At 47.0% G+C, this 16,489-nt stretch overlaps 1 protein-coding gene across 1 annotated transcript; it reads right to left on the minus strand.

The window, feature by feature from the left end:
• Positions 1–3,512: 3,512 nt before the first annotated feature.
• On the minus strand, positions 3,513–8,916 carry LOC133217060 (keratin, type I cytoskeletal 19). The gene is made up of 8 exons (XM_061362190.1): positions 8,266–8,916; positions 6,548–6,630; positions 6,080–6,236; positions 5,689–5,850; positions 5,442–5,567; positions 5,098–5,318; positions 4,300–4,328; positions 3,513–3,805 (listed from the first exon to the last, which is right to left on the minus strand). The coding sequence occupies exons 1-8, from the start codon at positions 8,710–8,712 to the stop codon at positions 3,768–3,770; spliced, it is 1,263 nt and encodes a 420-aa protein (XP_061218174.1). The 5' UTR covers positions 8,713–8,916; the 3' UTR covers positions 3,513–3,767.
• Between the last annotated feature and the right edge of the window lie 7,573 nt (positions 8,917–16,489).

Consider the following 16,489-nt stretch of genomic DNA (forward strand, 5'->3'; position numbering starts at 1 on the left):
ATGAGCTCAGAATTCAGGATGGAATGACTGCAGAGAGACTGAGGCTGTTTCTGATGGCTGGAATAAACTGAAGGGGTTCTGCAGTGGAGTTGTGACTGTAATGCAGCCTCAGGGGAACGTGCAGCCTTTTAGCTGGGAGAGGATTTGGATTTGGGAGAAAAGAAACATGGAAAATCCATCTGCAGTACACAGGTGCCCAGCGCGTTCAGAGCATGTTCCCCCTTCCTCAGCCCGCTGGGAGAGGTGAGATGTTCCAGTGGTGAAACACATCTCAGACTGATCCTGGAGCTCTGCCACAGCAGTTTGCTTTGGCTGTGGGGCAGATGAATGGTTCTGCGGTGCTTGCCAACTCTGTGTGTCTCCAAGAGCTGGTATCTGAGGAAACACGTTCAGACAAACTCCTAAAGATAAAAAAAGGCTCTTTAAGACCCCTGTGATGTGACTGTGCTGAGGTCTGGGGACCCCTGCACTGCTCAGTACTGGCTGATCCCACCAGGAGCAGCATCAAATTCCACTGAAAAAAACAATCCAGCAAAATCCCTTCTAGAAACCCCTGTAAACTTGCACAGGAAACTTTGGGGGTTTTTCATCCAGTCTTCTCTTACTCAGCCCTTCTAACTTCCCTGGAAGCTTGTGGCGAAACACACGTAGCCGCTTTTCAAAGAGCCCTGGGCACTATCCCAGATCCTTATCAGAGGAGCACTTACAAAACCCAAGGAGCAGATAGAAAGCTGTTTTTTTCCTGTGGAATATTTACTGTTGGCAAAACTTAGTCAAGCAGCCAACACAGGTTATGTCCTATAGCATAACCCAGGGATCTGGGGCTTTTCCCATGTTCTGTAAACCAGCACTCAGCTCCTTCAGCGTCCCCCATGATAAAGAGCTATGTCCCAGTTTATGCCTTTATTCTGTTCTCCCTCTCCTCACTCTTCTCCCATGCCCTGATCCTGGTTCCAGCGCTTTCCCCAGTGCTCAGCAGTCAGGAGCCCCTTGGTTTGTGAGAGCTTTCCTGGAAGCCATCCCCAGACATGTCTGTGCTGCCCAAACTCCTTTAGTGCTTCTGTGACGGGATTAGGGGAGCTGACACACTTGAGCCTCTCCTTTGAGGAGGACAGAGAGTTCCATTCAAGAAGCAGCTTGCTTATCATCCCGGTCTTTGCTGATCAGGTGTTACATACCTTTAGCAAACACCTTCTTTGTTTTGCTGAACCAAACTCTAAAATCAGAGTCTCAGAGTGACTTTAGATTAAATATTTCACTGAAAATCCTTCATTACCCTACAATTATGGGACAAAATCAATGAAAATATGAACTCAGGCTATAAAACCAAGAATGTGAGCCTTTTCAAGGTTCTTCCAAGCCTCTGAAGTCCCCAATTCCTTTAGCATGGTTTATGAATTCATTCAGTTCTTGGTACTTTTAACCTCTGAAACACTTTTGAACTGTTAACGTTTTAAATATCTTTTTTTTCTAAACATGCATTTAATGCAGTCTTTGAAAAGAAAACATTTTTGGTCAAAATACAGATTTGAAAAGTGAATTTATAGCTTATCGTTTGCACTCTGGGTGTTCTTGTCAGGTTTTCCCATTTGCAGCTGGATGACACAGGAAATCTGCACCATCATCTCCTGCTCTGCCTGGTTTTATCCCCACAACTTGCTCTCACAGAATGAGATTTGTTATGTTTAAAAACCAGACCTGGATGTTTGTTCTTTCATCTGGGAGGGATTCCAGGTCTGACCGTTGGAGGGATTCAATTTGTAGGGAATTATTTATAGGGAATAAACTTAGTGTAAAGCATTGGTTAGCAAGCTGTCAACACTCTGGACCAGCCTGCACTGAAACGTCAGTGCACAAGAGTTTTCTTCTCCTTGCTCTTCCAAAGGCATTACCATGTACGCAGGTGATCTTCTGAGGGGCCACTTGCATCTTGTGCATGCCAGCACTCCTGCCTCTGCTCCCTTCTGATCCTGCTCGCTTCCACCAGAGCACCCTGGGCTCCCTGTTCTTCCCATCTTGTCCTCTTCTCTGCATGTCTTTGCTGGTCCTTACTTTTTGTGACTGTTCTTCTCTCCTGTCACAGTATTTCCCTGTCACAGCAAAGCCACTGCCTCATGTCCTCATGCTGGATTTCCAGAGGCTGAGCTGGGATTGTCCATGTCACTGCTTGACAGCTGATGTTGGCAGGTCACCTGAGTCACCACTGAATCAAACCAAGCCCCAGCACCTCCCCACTGAAGAGAATTGCCCAACCTGGATAGAGCAGGTCCACAGTTTCAGGTGTTCCTTCCCTCCCAATGCTCCATTTGGCTGTAAGGAACGTTTAGTTAGGAGCAAGGGTGCAATAATTATTCCCTTCCAAGTCTGAGGAGAGAGGAGCTGAAGGATTTGATGATGTCTTCCAGAAACAGAGGCGATGACATGTCCCACTCTGGGGAGTTGTGCTGTTGGGGTCCTCTCAGTCTGAGTACGCTGATGTTCCAGTGTCCCCCCTGGCTGAGGAGCTGTGTGACAGGGGAGGCACAATGAGAGAGGCCACAGCCATGGTTTTCTTTTAGCACAAACCCTGAAAAGTTTCCCTGGCTGGGAGCTTAGTGGTGGCAGTGTGGTTAGTGACTTGTGGGGTCCTGAACTGAGAGTTCTGGGGAGGGAGGGAGAGAGCTGGGCTTGTTCAGCCTGGAGAAGAGAAGGCTCCTGAAGGGGGGACCTTAGAGCAGCTCCAGTGCCTAAAGGGGCTTCAGGAAACCTGGAGAGGAGCTTGGGACAAGGGATGTAGGGACAGGCCAAGGGGAATGGCTTGAACCTGCCAGAGGGGAGACTGAGCTGAGCTCTTAGGCAGAAGCTCTTCCCTGTGAGGGTGCTGAGGCGCTGGCACAGGGTGCCCAGAGAAGCTGTGGCTGCCCCATCCCTGGCAGTGCTCAAGGCCAGGTTGGACACAGGGGCTTGGAGCAAGGGGCTGGGACTGGATAAGCATCCCTTCAAACACAAACCAGGCTGGGATTCTGGGATTCTGTGAAAAGTGATCACATTTAGAAATTCAGATAATATATAATACCCTCTCAGTGGTGTGAGAGTGAAGGTGGCTAAAATTGATACTGAAGGTTTGTTACCTCGGTGTGAACTCAGTGAGTGAAGTCTCACAGCTGTTTCTCATTGTTTGTTTCTGCAGGAGTTATCTTCAAGTCATTTTATCAGCTTCATGTTTCATCTCCCAGCTCTTACTTCTTATCAGAATGACTGGACACCTCAGGGCTGCTCTGCAGAGTGCATAGCTGCTGCTGGTAGGAGCCGAGCTCACTTCTCTATCCCCCACTCTGAGGGGCTGAGGATTTCATTTCCTCCCTATTCAGAGCCCCCACCAGCAAGAGGGTCTGGAAGGCACTGAAGATGGAGCTCCAGCCACTGTGAACATTAACCTCTTGGGGAGGCTGGCTGGTTATTTACTGCCTGATGAAAGCCAAACTTCAGGACTAATACCTTCAGGAATAATTATTGTATAACCCCGAAGAAGCTAAGATTGCAGAAAAAGGTCATCTTTATTAGAGTAGATACAGCAGTTCAGTACAGGAAAGATCTAGACCTAATTGAAAAGCTAACCCAAATCACAAACTAATCACCACTACATGATCAATCTACCAAAATTCAGTGTGGCCAAGAATTCTCTGTGCTTTCAGACAGTAATTTCCAGCAGTGCAGAGTGATTCCTCAGTTTCAATTCCCCTGTGGTGTCTGCTTTTTCTCATTTTGAGGGTGACATCTGGAGGATTTCAGAGCTGTTTTCTGTCTGCCAGCTTGTCTCTTTTGTCTACAATAATACGAAGAGAAAGAACAGTGATCACTTCGGTGTAACACACACACACTGCAATGGGCACTGAGCTTAGTTTATGTCTCATCTCTCATTCCCATCTCTCAGAAGCTTCTTCATAGCATCGATTTGAATCATACATCACCTTTACAATATAGCAGACCTTTAAAAGCTCAAGGCAAGTTTGACTTGCGTGTTCATACAGTTCCCCTGAGCTGGCCAAGCTTAAATCTCTTGTACCCTTTCATGTGGGGGAATGATTAACCCTTTTGAGCTTTACTTGATCTTTCCTGTAGCATAGCCAGAGATTGTTTTCAGATGTGTAACATCTTTTAAAGACTGAAATTTGCTAAATTCTGCCCAGAGTCATAATTTGGTACTTATCAGATCTTTTTTTTGTGACACAGATCAGTGCAGCAGCCCATTCTCTATAAAGGACACAACTACCATTAATGCACAATGTAAAGGTTTCCTGAAAGAGCAGGGATTCTTACCAGCAGTTCCAGAAGAGGAGCCAAACATCCTGTAGAACAGAGAGAGAACAGTTGAAAGGAAACACATCAAATGCTGCCTGGGATGAGGCTGCACGAACGCACATTCTCTACAATCAATCAGGCACATTTTGTATATGGACAGTAAAGGGATGGTCATCTCCGTGCTCTCCCTTTCAGCTCAGGAGAGAGAATTATTGTAGGAAACATATCTTTTAACAACTGCAGTGAGAAAAGAAAATTATGGAAAAGAAGGAAGAGAGGAAATAAAAATCCTTCAACTCCTTCTTTTTGTTCCAGGTTATGAGATATTTTCCTCCTTGAGGCTTTCTGGGAACTGGCAGTAACTGGGTTCCCATGTGGGAGGTCCACCCCATGGCTGGCTGCAGTGGCTTGTCTGCCTTCCCTTGTGAGTATCCTCTTCCACACAGATTACTCTGAGGCAAGAGCTATTTAACTGGTAACGGGAAGTTTACGGGAACTTGGTGTTAATCCTTCTGTTCTGTAAAACATTACTGGCTGCACTGTTGCCTGACTGTCAAGCAGATAATTCCGAGTTCCCACTTTAACTGTTAGTTGCATTTAAGCTCTAGTGCTACTTGTCAGTTCGCCTTTTTGTTCATCAGCTCTTTGAGGAGCTCAGTGTGAATGGGAATTGTAACATTTCTAGCTCCACCATGGTCCAGGAAAACTGTAGAAGCCCAGGACTGTTGCAGGTTATATTTCCTGTGGTGCTGTGACTAAGGAGAATCATGGCATGGGGCTAAGCAGAAAGGTTTTCTGCAGTGAGCAGTTACTTACTGGGACTCCTGGCCTTCCAGGAGCTGTCGATAAGTAGCAATCTCTTGCTCAAGGCGAGTCTTGATATCCATGAGGATCTTGTACTCGCTGTTCTGGCGCTCCATGTCCGCTCGGAGCTCAGCCAGCTGCGCCTCAACAGTGCCAATGAGGCCCTGGATCTGCGCGAGCTGGGCGCTGTATCGCCCCTCCGTGTCTGCCAGGGTGCTCTCCAGAGCTGCTTTCTGCATGCAAGGGGGTGGAGGGAGACCACAGAAAGGTTGCAGGCAGGTTCAGGACGGTGTGGAGGGAGGGGAATAGGTACCCTTCCAGGGGGGGATGCCCATGCAGTGAGGGTTGTAACGTACCATGCTGAGCTGGGACTGAAGTTCTATCTCCAGTCCTTGGAGGGTGCGTCGCAGGTCAGTGACTTCAGACTGGCTACTCTGAAGTTGCTCAGTGTTGATAGCGACTTCCCGGTTCAGCTCCTCAGTCTGAAACAGAGAACACATTACAGGAGAAATACGGGGCCTCCAAGCACTGGCCCTAAGGCTTTCACAGCAGTTTTGTTCCTTGGATTGTTTTGTTATTTGTACAGTGGGCAGTTTTTTCTACCTTGCTGTGGAACCAGGCCTCAGCATCCTTCCTGTTCTTCTCAGCCATGACTTCATACTGGTCTCTCATGTCAGCCAGGATCTTGGACAGGTCAATGCCTGGAGCAGAGTCCAGTTCAACACTGACTTCGCCAGCTATTTGCCCTCCCAGGGCACTCATTTCCTGTGTGGACATGGCAAAGGAAGACAAAAGAGGGTACAATCATAAACTGAAAACGTACGAACCCTCCGTTCTTTCTGACTGACTCCCCTCCAATACTTGCAAGGGGATCTTTAGTTTCCCAGTCTACACAGAAATCTTGCCTTCACTATTGGAGAGCCCAGGACAATCCTGGGGGACTCCCCATTTAAACATGCTGCTTTTCTAATGTCACTTTCACACTTTCTCTTACCTCCTCGTGGTTCTTCTTGAGGTAGGCCAGCTCCTCCTTCAGGTTCTCAATCTGCAGCTCCAGGTCCGCCCTGGCCAGGGTCAGCTCATCCAGGACCCTGCGCAGGCCGTTGATGTCGGCCTCCACACTCATGCGCAGAGCCTGCTCCGTCTCAAACCTTGACAAAGCAAAGCCAGGCTGCGCAGGTGAGCTGACTGAGCCAGCCCACCACCACAAGCATCGCTTGCTGTAGATGGTTCTGAGTTTGTGGGGTTTGTGATGTAGCAAATGTTGCCCAGCATTAAACTTCTCCACGTATCTTACACAATACCAAATTTTCCATGGTAAATGCATAAAGGGCTGTACTTCCAAGTACTGGTTCAAACTAGTGCTCATACAGAGATTTTATAGGCATTCCTTTCTCTTTCACAGCTACTGCCCTTTAGCTTAACAAGGGTTTTTACTTTTTTCCTGTGAGGAATGACTCACTTGGTTTTGAAGTCGTCAGCAGCCAGCCTGGCATTGTCAATCTGCAGGACCATCCTTGCATTGTCGATAGTGGCATCAAGGATCTACAAACAAAAGGAGTTCATTGCTGAGGCTGAAACAACTGTGTGTGTTCTGCCCTGATGTGAAGACAAAAGAGTTAAGATCCTGGTTCATTTGCAGCTGCACCAAATAAAAGCGTATTTCATTTGGTTTCGGTAGGGAAGTATCAATGATCTACAACGAATACATAGCACAGGTTTATCACCACACTTCAGCCATGAGTGTAGGGTATGGGTACATCCTCTTCCTCTTATCTGGCATATGAAGAGGCTTTTAGCAACAAGTACCACAGTGAGACATAACCACGTGCTGTCTTACAGGGAGAGGATTTTGGTGAGCCTGGGGGGAGGACTGCAATAAGAAAGCAGTTCCCTGTAGGGCTGCAGGGCAGCCAGGCCTGCAGACTCCTAGCAGAAGCTGTTCTCATGCCATGTTTTCTTAGCAGTGGGAAGCGGTTACAAGGTCTGTATGGTTTTAAAACAAACGACATTTTGTGTATCATAAACTATAGGAGGTCATATTTCATTTGCCCAGTCTCTGAACGCATTTTTATTTCCTAGAGTATCCAGGGTAGTGTTTATTGATTCTTCTAATGCCTCATGAAAGCCTCTACAGGAAATTTTGTTTATTTAGAGATAATCCCTGTTAATTTTTACCTAGAAATCGTGTCTGGTTTTGACAGCCACTTTTAAAACTCAGAAAGTTACCCACAAAACCATCAGGAGCAACATTTTCTCTCCCCTAACTAAGGGGAGTAAAAGACATAAGGAGGAAATCTCATTGCCAGTTCTGCCTGTCCAGTTAGCTCAGGTTTAAATTCAGTGCAGAATGTGAATGACTGAAGCAAGGAGAAAGTGTGGGAATGGTCATGACCTCCAGGCTGAGCAGGGAAAACTGAACCTCCAGTTTTCATTCATTTATTTATATAGCTTAATCAGCTGCTACCTCTGTTTTCCAGGGTGTGCATCATCTCCAAGTAATCTGTTATCAGGTACCCATGAGCTGTTGGGGCAAATCCTACATTTAGATGTGGGATTGATACTGCATGTCTGCCACTTCCTTCTTGCATAAGCCGAGTGTTTCAGCACCTCTACTGCAATACTTCAGTTCCAAGCTTAAGGAAGTGAAGCATGAAAGAAAAATAAATCTGTGATGATGAAATTTTGAGCCACTATCTCCACATTTACAAAACTACTTCACAGATTTGTATTGTTCCTGTTAAAGCAGTGTATGTGTGCCTCAGGTTCTTCAGGCTGTGTGGCATGAAGCAGCTTATGGAGGCAGGCAGGTTGCTGTCACTGTTTGACTCTCTTTATGTTTATCAGAATATATATGGCCACGCATCTATTCAAAGATCATATACGTGTAGATGGCCAGCAAGTGTGTATATGTGTGTATATATAAATACATAGATGCTTTTATCAGAGAATTAAGTACTAAGGCATCTCGGACTGACTGCTCTGCACATCCTCTTGGCTAATACTTGAAGAGTAGGTAATTCCATGCTGGTGATTTCCTTTCCTTGCCCAATCCCTGCACACTCATTTCATCCTCCTCTCCTTTCCAGACACCGCAATGCCTTCTGGGTGTTCTCGGGTTTTTATGCTTCCCACTTAAGTGCAAATCTAAGATGATTTGAAATAAATATTAGCACCTACCTTGTCTCGAAGGTCTTCAATAGTGTTGTAATAAGCACTGTAGTCCCGAGCTGGGCCTGGGCCTTGTTTTTGGTACCAGTCTCGGATTTTAGTTTCAAGATCCGAGTTTGCCTCTTCCAGGGCTCGCACCTTCTCCAGGTAGGATGCGAGGCGCTCGTTCAGGCTTTGCATAGTTGCCTTTTCATTGCCCGAGAGGAGGCCATCCACACCACCCAGACCTCCACCAAACCCACCACTAAAGCTGCTGCTGAAACTACTTCCATATCCCCCTCCCAAGCTGCTTCCTAGGCCAGAAGAGACAAACCTAGCAGAAGAGACTGACACCCCCCGGCCTCCAGAGCCCCCGTGAATGCTGGGGGCCCTGAAGGAGCCTCCGAACCGGGTTGAGGAGATGCCAGGGCCCCCTGCCACTGAAGAGGAAAATTGCCTGAAGCTGTAACTGGCCATGGTAAGAAACAGCAAGGACCTGACTGAAGCCTTGGCTCCCACAGTCGGTGATCCTGCAGCAGGAGTGTCTCTGCTCCCCCACCACAGCTCTTTTATGCCTGCTACAATGGGAGTTGTCTCCAGAATGTGTTATCTGAGACCCATGGAATTTATCAGCCTGAAGCCTTCTGCCAGCACGGCAATCCCTCTCATTGGTCAGCAGCAGTGCAGTGGGCCGTTTCGTTCCCAAATACCTTCACATACAGGTGCTGCTTCCCTCCCCCTGACTGCTGCCTCTTGAGGCGGAAGGTGGGGTTCAGAGCAGGTCCCCCCCCTGCGGGGAGCATTCTTCAGTCTAGTTACAGTTTAGCCACATGGAGACAAAGGGCTGGAGTGCCCGTCCTGCTGCAGCCAGCACCTACCCACAGCCAAGGCACACAAAAACCTTCTTCATGTGAGCTCAGGAAAGAGGGAGTTAGTATTGTTAGGCTGATAGCGGAGCTTGAAAGGAGCCCAAATGGTGAACGTGTGTGGACCTGGATAAAACAGGTTCCCACCCCTCTCTTTTGCTTACTTCCCCTCAGAAAAGCTCTTTCAGAAGTAACATCTTCACTGTTTCTTTTCTGCTCTTTGTTCCTTTTGGGCTGACAGTAGAAGATGGGGGCTGACAGACAGCATGCCTGGTCTGAAGGATCCTGGTTTTCCTCAGAGGAGCTCTTTGAAGGAGGAGGAAGTGAGCTGCCCTTCCTGCACCTGCAGCTTCAAGGAGGCACCAGAGCCAGCAGGAATTCTACCAGCAAGTGTTCCCACTGAACAGAACTTTGCATGAAGTGATGTTTCAATGAGAAATGCATTTAATACAAACAGAAAGAATTAAAGATAAGCCAAGTGAAATGAGTACTCTGTGCGGGGGCCTTTCTGCACCACCCATTAGTGCTGTGCTCATTGTGTACAGAGAGAAATGTCCAACTGCAGGGCAAATACAGGGAGGGTAAAAGAACAAATACACAGCCTGGAAGCTGGCCAAGGCACCTGCTCAGCACCCCCGTTGGTCTGTATCTAATTCTGAGGCTGGAGCAGGAAGGGGAATTGTGCAGTGACTCAGGCACACTGTGTAGTACTTGATACATACAAATACAGTGTGTAAACCAAGCTCCATTGGGCTGTGCAGCCTGGGCACAGCACAGCCCAGTGCTTTTCTTTCTGCAGAGGCTGTACAGCCTTTCCTAGGTGTACAGGAGCCCTTCAATTTGTCATTCAGATCTCCTATAGATCTGAATGTCCTCCTCAGCCCTGGGTAGGAAAAACCAGCCCAGCAGGTAACTGTTCCAAGGCCTGTGCATAAGTGGAATAATAGCAGCAGTTACAGTCTGCCTGCAGACAGGAGAGCTTCAGAAGAACAGGTATTTCATTGTTAAAACATTAAATCCAGTTAAATATGCCGTATGCTTTTCTTCACTGCACAGCCATGCGGGAAGCTTAAAGAAGAACAGATACCAGTGTAGTCTGCTTCCTCTCTTGCTGCAAGGAGAGAGGAACATCCTTCCCTCTTGGTACTCCTGCCTCGACTCCCATGTCAGGACCTCCAAGTAGTGTATTTTGGGTTTTGCAAAATGAAATGCACATGTATGATGCTGCCTAATATTTTATGATCCAGCTCATGAAAGCTGGGATCTGGAAGTGCTCTGCATTCCCTCTGATACCCCCTGAGTGAAGGCGCAACAGACTGCACTGTAAGAACACTGGCAGCGTGCAGGGTTTGCTTCAACCCATGGGGAAAAAGTTCCCCCAACCTGAACTGTAATTCTTCATGACAGCTTGAAAGTACACCTGGAGGTGTCAGGAGAGGAGCAGCTTGGGAGACACTGTCCAATGGAGTTACTATTGAATCTCATTTATACCACCAAATGTATCCTAAGCTTCCAGTATCAAATCAGTCTCTCAAGCAGCATTTTCACTAAAACTGCATCCTAAATTTTCAGAAAGCTTTTGGTTTTCTTTTAACTTTCCATCTGTCTTTTACCACCATGTGCTGCATGTGCTTGTTTTAGTTTGGACTCTCTGGAGGTGATAACGTAAAATTTAAAGCTTGGAAAAAGCCTTTAGTGTGGCAAAGTATTTGCTAAGGAAGAATGTGCTTTTATCATTCCACGTAGGTCTTTTTTTCCTCCCACTGCAATAAGCCTAATTTATTACCGGGTCAGCTTTCCCCTAAAGAAAATACAAGGGATGGCTAACAGAGGGAATTTCCTTTATCTGCATCTTATCAGAGGGAGATAAGCACATGAAGGAGAGACACATTTTTTTAAGGTAAAGTCATCCAGAAGGCTGGTGGAAGCAGAGCATGGCTGAGCTCCTGCCTGAGGCCTGGTTCTGCGTCTCCTTTGCCTGCTCTGTGTTACTTGTCACTGCTGCTCTGTCAGCGTTCACATTATTTCAGGGTATTTTTACTCATTGTCCTGAAACCCGTTTTTTATTGTCCATGAGTGACACTGGTGAATACTTCACTCTTCTCACATCCTGCTCGATTTGCTTCTAGGGACCGCCAATGCACTTACAACGAAATGAACTCTGTGAACATTCTAACCTACTTTATCAGTGCCTGAGATTCCACAGATGCCTCTGTGGACGAATGAGCAAAGCCAGGTTATCATTCTGAATTCACCTTGGCAATCTTCAAGTGTTTATCCCTTCTGAGAATTCATTCTTTCTGCCTCTGCTTCCATCAGTGAAAATGGGCTTCTGGACTCCTCTGTGTGCACATTCTCAGTCTTCATCTCTTCTCTTGCGCATGAAAGCTTTGGCTGTCCCACCCTGCTGATCGTGTCATTTGCCTTCTTAAAGCGCCAGCTTCACAGGCTTTGCTCTCCTCCTGAAGATCATGGCCATGAAACCTTTGAATCACTTTAATTCAAACACAAACTTTCTGTTGTTTTTTTTTCTTTCAGCCTTGTCATGAGCAGAACCAATGATAACAAGGAGTCCTCTGTGGCTGGGACTAAAATAACGGTGTTGAATGTCAGCTGAAGCTACAATTCTTGGCTTTCTTGCTTTTATATCCCATCATTAATCTTTTTCGTAATCCTCACAAGCCTCGCGTTGCCATCTTTTCACTGACTGTGCCAGCACATCCAAAGACAAGAGTGTTGATGTGCTGCGAGGCAGGTCCCAGCACATGCACCGGGCTGGGAGCAGTTGGAAGGAGGGGGTGCAGGGGCAGGGAGCAGCAATGTTCTCTTCCTCAAAAATGCTAGTTTGGCAAAGCAGAGGGAATGTGATTTGGTGAAGAAACACACATGAGGTGCCCTGTGTCTGCAGTGAAAGGGATGAGAAGTGAGGTCCTGGAAGGGATCAGTATGAGGAAAACATGCAACGAATCATAAACACTTCAATAGCTGAGAGCAGTGCAAATACTTAACTCCTTGAAGCTGGACATGGTGTGTGCTTTTGCAATACCTCAGTGTTGTCTCTGTTTCCCTAGAAACAGAAATACCTTTAAACTCTTGACTTCCCTCTCAATCCAGAACTATCATTCTAGTGCACACCAGGGAGTGAAGTACCTGAGCTAGGAAAGGCAATAGATTTTGTTCTAGCAGGATTAAAACTGGTGTGGGAAGAAAGGATCAGTTAAGACACCAAGCTCTGATGAATGAAAGATAAGTCACCGGCTGTATTTTTATACTTCCTTCATGCTGTTATCTGACTGGTAAATCTCAGCAAGGTATGATGGGGCTGGAAACTACTATTGAGTCCAAGGTCTAACTGCTGAGAGGCCGGGTTCCAAGTCAGGTTTCTGCAGGCAGCTCTGCAGGTAGTGCCAAAAGCAAATAGACTGAACCTGTCCCTGGCTTCAGAGGAAGCAAATCCGTGTTGGATGCTGGCCGCGCCAGCTGCAGCGCTGCCTGATTCACATGCAGGAGGGCCCCGGGGCGGGGGTTCCCATAGGCCACATGGAAAATTCCTGCTACACAAAATATAATCCCAGACTTGCTAGAAACACAGAGCAGGCTGGATTCATACACAGAGAGATGAGCTGCTTTATTCTATTTGTGTCTGTAAAACATGTGGAGAGCACGCTTGTGTTTTTATTATTTAGATCTATGGTTATGGGTTCATAGATTTGCATAGATTTGTATTCATATGCCCGTATGCTATTATTTCTTTTAATAATTTTATGAGAGCATATTCTGGTCATTGTGACAATCCACAGCTTCCAGTAAGGGAAGAGGTTTTGCTGTGTGCGCATGGAACGTGTGCTGGATCAAATTAGAAAATGAGGATCTCTTTGTACCCTGCTGTTGGATCCTCTCAGCTGGGCTGGAGTTGTGCTGATCCTGCAATGGTTTCAGACTGGCTTTTGCTTGAGGGAAATTCTTAGAGTCTCCAGATCTCTGTTAGGTTCAGTGAGAAAACCCGGCCCTGTTGCTCTATGAGAGCAAGTCCCGGAGCCACTGGTTCGAGGAGCTCCTGCCAGGGAGGTGTTTTAAACCAGCTTTTCTCCTGGTGACTGTGTGTTCAGCAGCCCTGGGGTGTCAGCCCAGTGTGGCCGCACACCCTTGGGAGCAAGAAGGGGGATTTCTAACTATGCTGAACAGCCTGCTCTGTTTTCACACAGGAGTAGCTTACAGGCAGTGTCACAGTCAGTGTTTTGGGTGCGTTCCCTTCCTGGGCAGCCCTGGCACTGAGACCTGTGGTTTCCCAGCAGCCTCAGACACTTGGATTTAGCTTTAAATCTTTCTTTAAGCACAAAGTAAGGTCTGCGTTGGCTGCCTAGATGTTTAGGGCAGCCCATCACCCCCAAGTCAAGCTGGTTGGAATACCTGCTTAGTGCCTTTTCACTCTTTTCTAATGGGTTCATCTTTAGTAACTAATAAAACCTCTCGGATTCTGCTGACGTGATTCCTAAGAGCATTTTCAACAGAAAGGAAGCATCAGCATTTGTTTAAAATCTTTTTGTTTGTGTGGAATCACTGTGAACTTTCTGGTGCTGCTGTAACTTTTGACAGTCTGACGTGGGGTTGTGGGAAAGAACTGAACTCACGGTAGAAACGTTGTATGAATAAGGCTGTGAGTGCCTTTGATCCGCAGCCTGGCTCCGGCTGCCAGGGCTGGAGAGCACCGCAGCGTGTGCCAGGGGAAAGGTGTTCCCTGGAGCCAGCAGCTCCGAGCGTGGGCTCCTAAATGTGGCTCATTAGGATTAATTGCAGCCTCCATAAACTTCTCTTTAGGCAGCACTAAAACAGTTACGGGAGTCAGCCCCAGCACTCTTGGAACTGCACGTTCACTGTAGAGAGCATTCGCTCTTTGTTCACAGAGAGCATTTGCTCTTGATGTCTGTCATAGACTGAGAATACTTAAGAAATGTGAAGGTTTGTTGGGATGTTTTGTATTACATGAAACTTCATAGAAATGCCATGCTTGGAGCACAGAAAGGGTTTTCCTACAGGAAGGTTTGTACTTGGTTAACTTCCTGCTGCTGTTTTCATGATGGTAGGCTGGTAAATGTGAGAAGTATCACAGAAGTAGCTTCCTTTCACCCGATTTTTCACCAGAAGCCCAGTCAGTCAGATTCTGCTTCCATCCCTTGAGGTGGGAGGTGCAGGGGGGACTCTGCCCTGCAAGGGCTGAGTGGAGTGGAGTGGCCTGGCCAGGCTGTGCCTGGGGGTACCATGTCCTTGGAGCCAGGAGTGCAGGAGACAAAGCTGTGAGACCCAGGAGCAGCAGGCTGCTGTGCCTGTCAGCCTTTGGAAACAGCAGCATTCCCGTGGGACTAGGTCCTGCATGGCCCCATCCAGCATGAGCCCCTCGGAGAATTCAGTCCATTCATTTCAGGCTCTTGGTTTGGTTTCTTCTTTATTTCCCCCTCTCACCTTCATCAAACCTCCTGAAATTGTTGCATTGTGCAGGTGGGGATGATTAATTTCCAGAATTAAGAAACTCAAACACACCCAAAGATTACAATGTCCAAAACCTTTGGCAGCAGTGACAGCACCAAGTGTCGGTATCTCCACAGTCCCCCCTACAGGCCTCCTTTTTAAACGCAGCAGCATTTAATTCAGCCTCATCCTTAATAAACTCCTGCTCCTCTCCAGGCTCCTGGCTGGCTGCAGCAGGCCCTGTTGCTGCTAAATGAGTTGAAACCGGACACAAAGCAAATTCAAGGCTAACTGAATGCATGAAAGGACAATCCAGGAGGTTTGGATGGAACCTGAATTTACTGATTTCATATGGAATTAACTCAAAACCTTCAGGCAGAGTTATGTGAAATGTGTGTTTCCTTTTTCTTTTCCTTGTCCCTTGTAATGAATTAATTTCTAACCATTTTACTGTCTGTTTGGTTTATTACCCCCTCTGGTATCACAGTGTTACCCCTGTGAAAAACGTACCAATTTTATCCTTGTTTGAGCTGTTCTTGCCTTGGCCCAACGGCTTCCCAGGTCTGAGGCCTGAATTCAGCTTTGAGACTGTTTTGAACAGTTTCTGTCCCAAATCCTGTGGTGTGTTTTCTGTATTTGTCACTAGAGGATGCTGTGGGAACCACCACGCTCTGGCTGACTCACAGGAAGCCAGTTCCTCATACAGTGTTCTGCTGTGGAGTTAGTCAGGGGAGCAGAACTGCATTCCCTGGTGTCAGCGCTGCCAATGGAGACTGATTCCAGCTCACCCTGTCTTGTTGTGATGGGATTTGATATTACAGTGGGCAGATTATGCCCTGGTAAGTCCTGACTAGTAACCCCACCAAGTAAAGCCAAAGGAAAGCCGGAGGCTGGTGTGCTTGGCTCGGCTCAGCCCAGCTCCTTTCTGTGATCAGAAACATTCTTTCTATTCCAGCTATGGTCAGAGAAGGTATTTCATCCCACAGTCCATTCTAGCTGGCTGATGCTGAGGTTTAGGCCTGGTTTTTGAGGTAATCAGCACTGACTGATACGAGAAGTAACATGGAGCATAAAGCAGAACATGAGCCTCTGTTAGCTTGGTCAGAGCATGAGTCCTGCTGTGACTCACGGGAGAGGCATTTTTGCTTTGACTTTACAAATCTCCTTTGTTTTCTAGGGAAATAGTTTCTCTGACTCATCTCTCTTTACTGCTGTGCTGAAGATTCAGCTTTGGCTTGTAACATGTAGAGAGTTTGATGCCTTTTTAAATAAATTACCCAAGAAGGTGATATTTTCCGTGACCTGAACCTGTTTGCAAACCAAGGGGCAAGGGAAAAGCTATTGGGCACAATAAAAAATTGCTTCTTGTGCTGCTCAGAGAACAATGAAGCTTGTGAGACCCACCCTGCGTTCCTGGGCAGCTGAGTCACTCAGCCACAGGTGGTGGACCCTGTTCAGCTGCTTTCTCCCACTGCCGATCAAAGGGTGAAACAGGGGTTTGTGGGGTTTGAGTGGGATATTGCACCCATTTGTCTTCCTCTGTCGAGCCCAAAGAATGTCAGGGTGTTACAGGAAGGGGAGCAGATTTAGTAGGAATGGTTGAGCCTTGCCTCTACCCTGCCACCCTCCAGCCATCCCTCCAGAGCACTAGAACCATGGAGCTGGGAATACTGGCCTAGGCAGTAAGAGAGCACAGTTCCTTCATTCTGAATCAGCAGGTAAAGGACCTGAGCCCACATCATCCAACATGTCAGGAAGAATAATCCTAACACTGGAACTCAGTGTTATAAGGAGAACTTCTTTCTTATACACTCATCACCCATTTCCTGAACAAATCCTTTGCTTTTATTGAACAAGTTTAGGAAGAGCCCTCATCTGGAAGCTGCCAGGAGAAGATTGATTTCTCCTTCAGTGGCCCAAGT

This window comes from Neopsephotus bourkii, unplaced genomic scaffold (genome assembly GCF_033783945.1).
Source record: "Neopsephotus bourkii isolate Nb327-2 ecotype Australia unplaced genomic scaffold, CSIRO-AGI_Nbou_v1 NB_1090, whole genome shotgun sequence".
NCBI lineage: Eukaryota > Metazoa > Chordata > Aves > Psittaciformes > Psittacidae > Neopsephotus > Neopsephotus bourkii.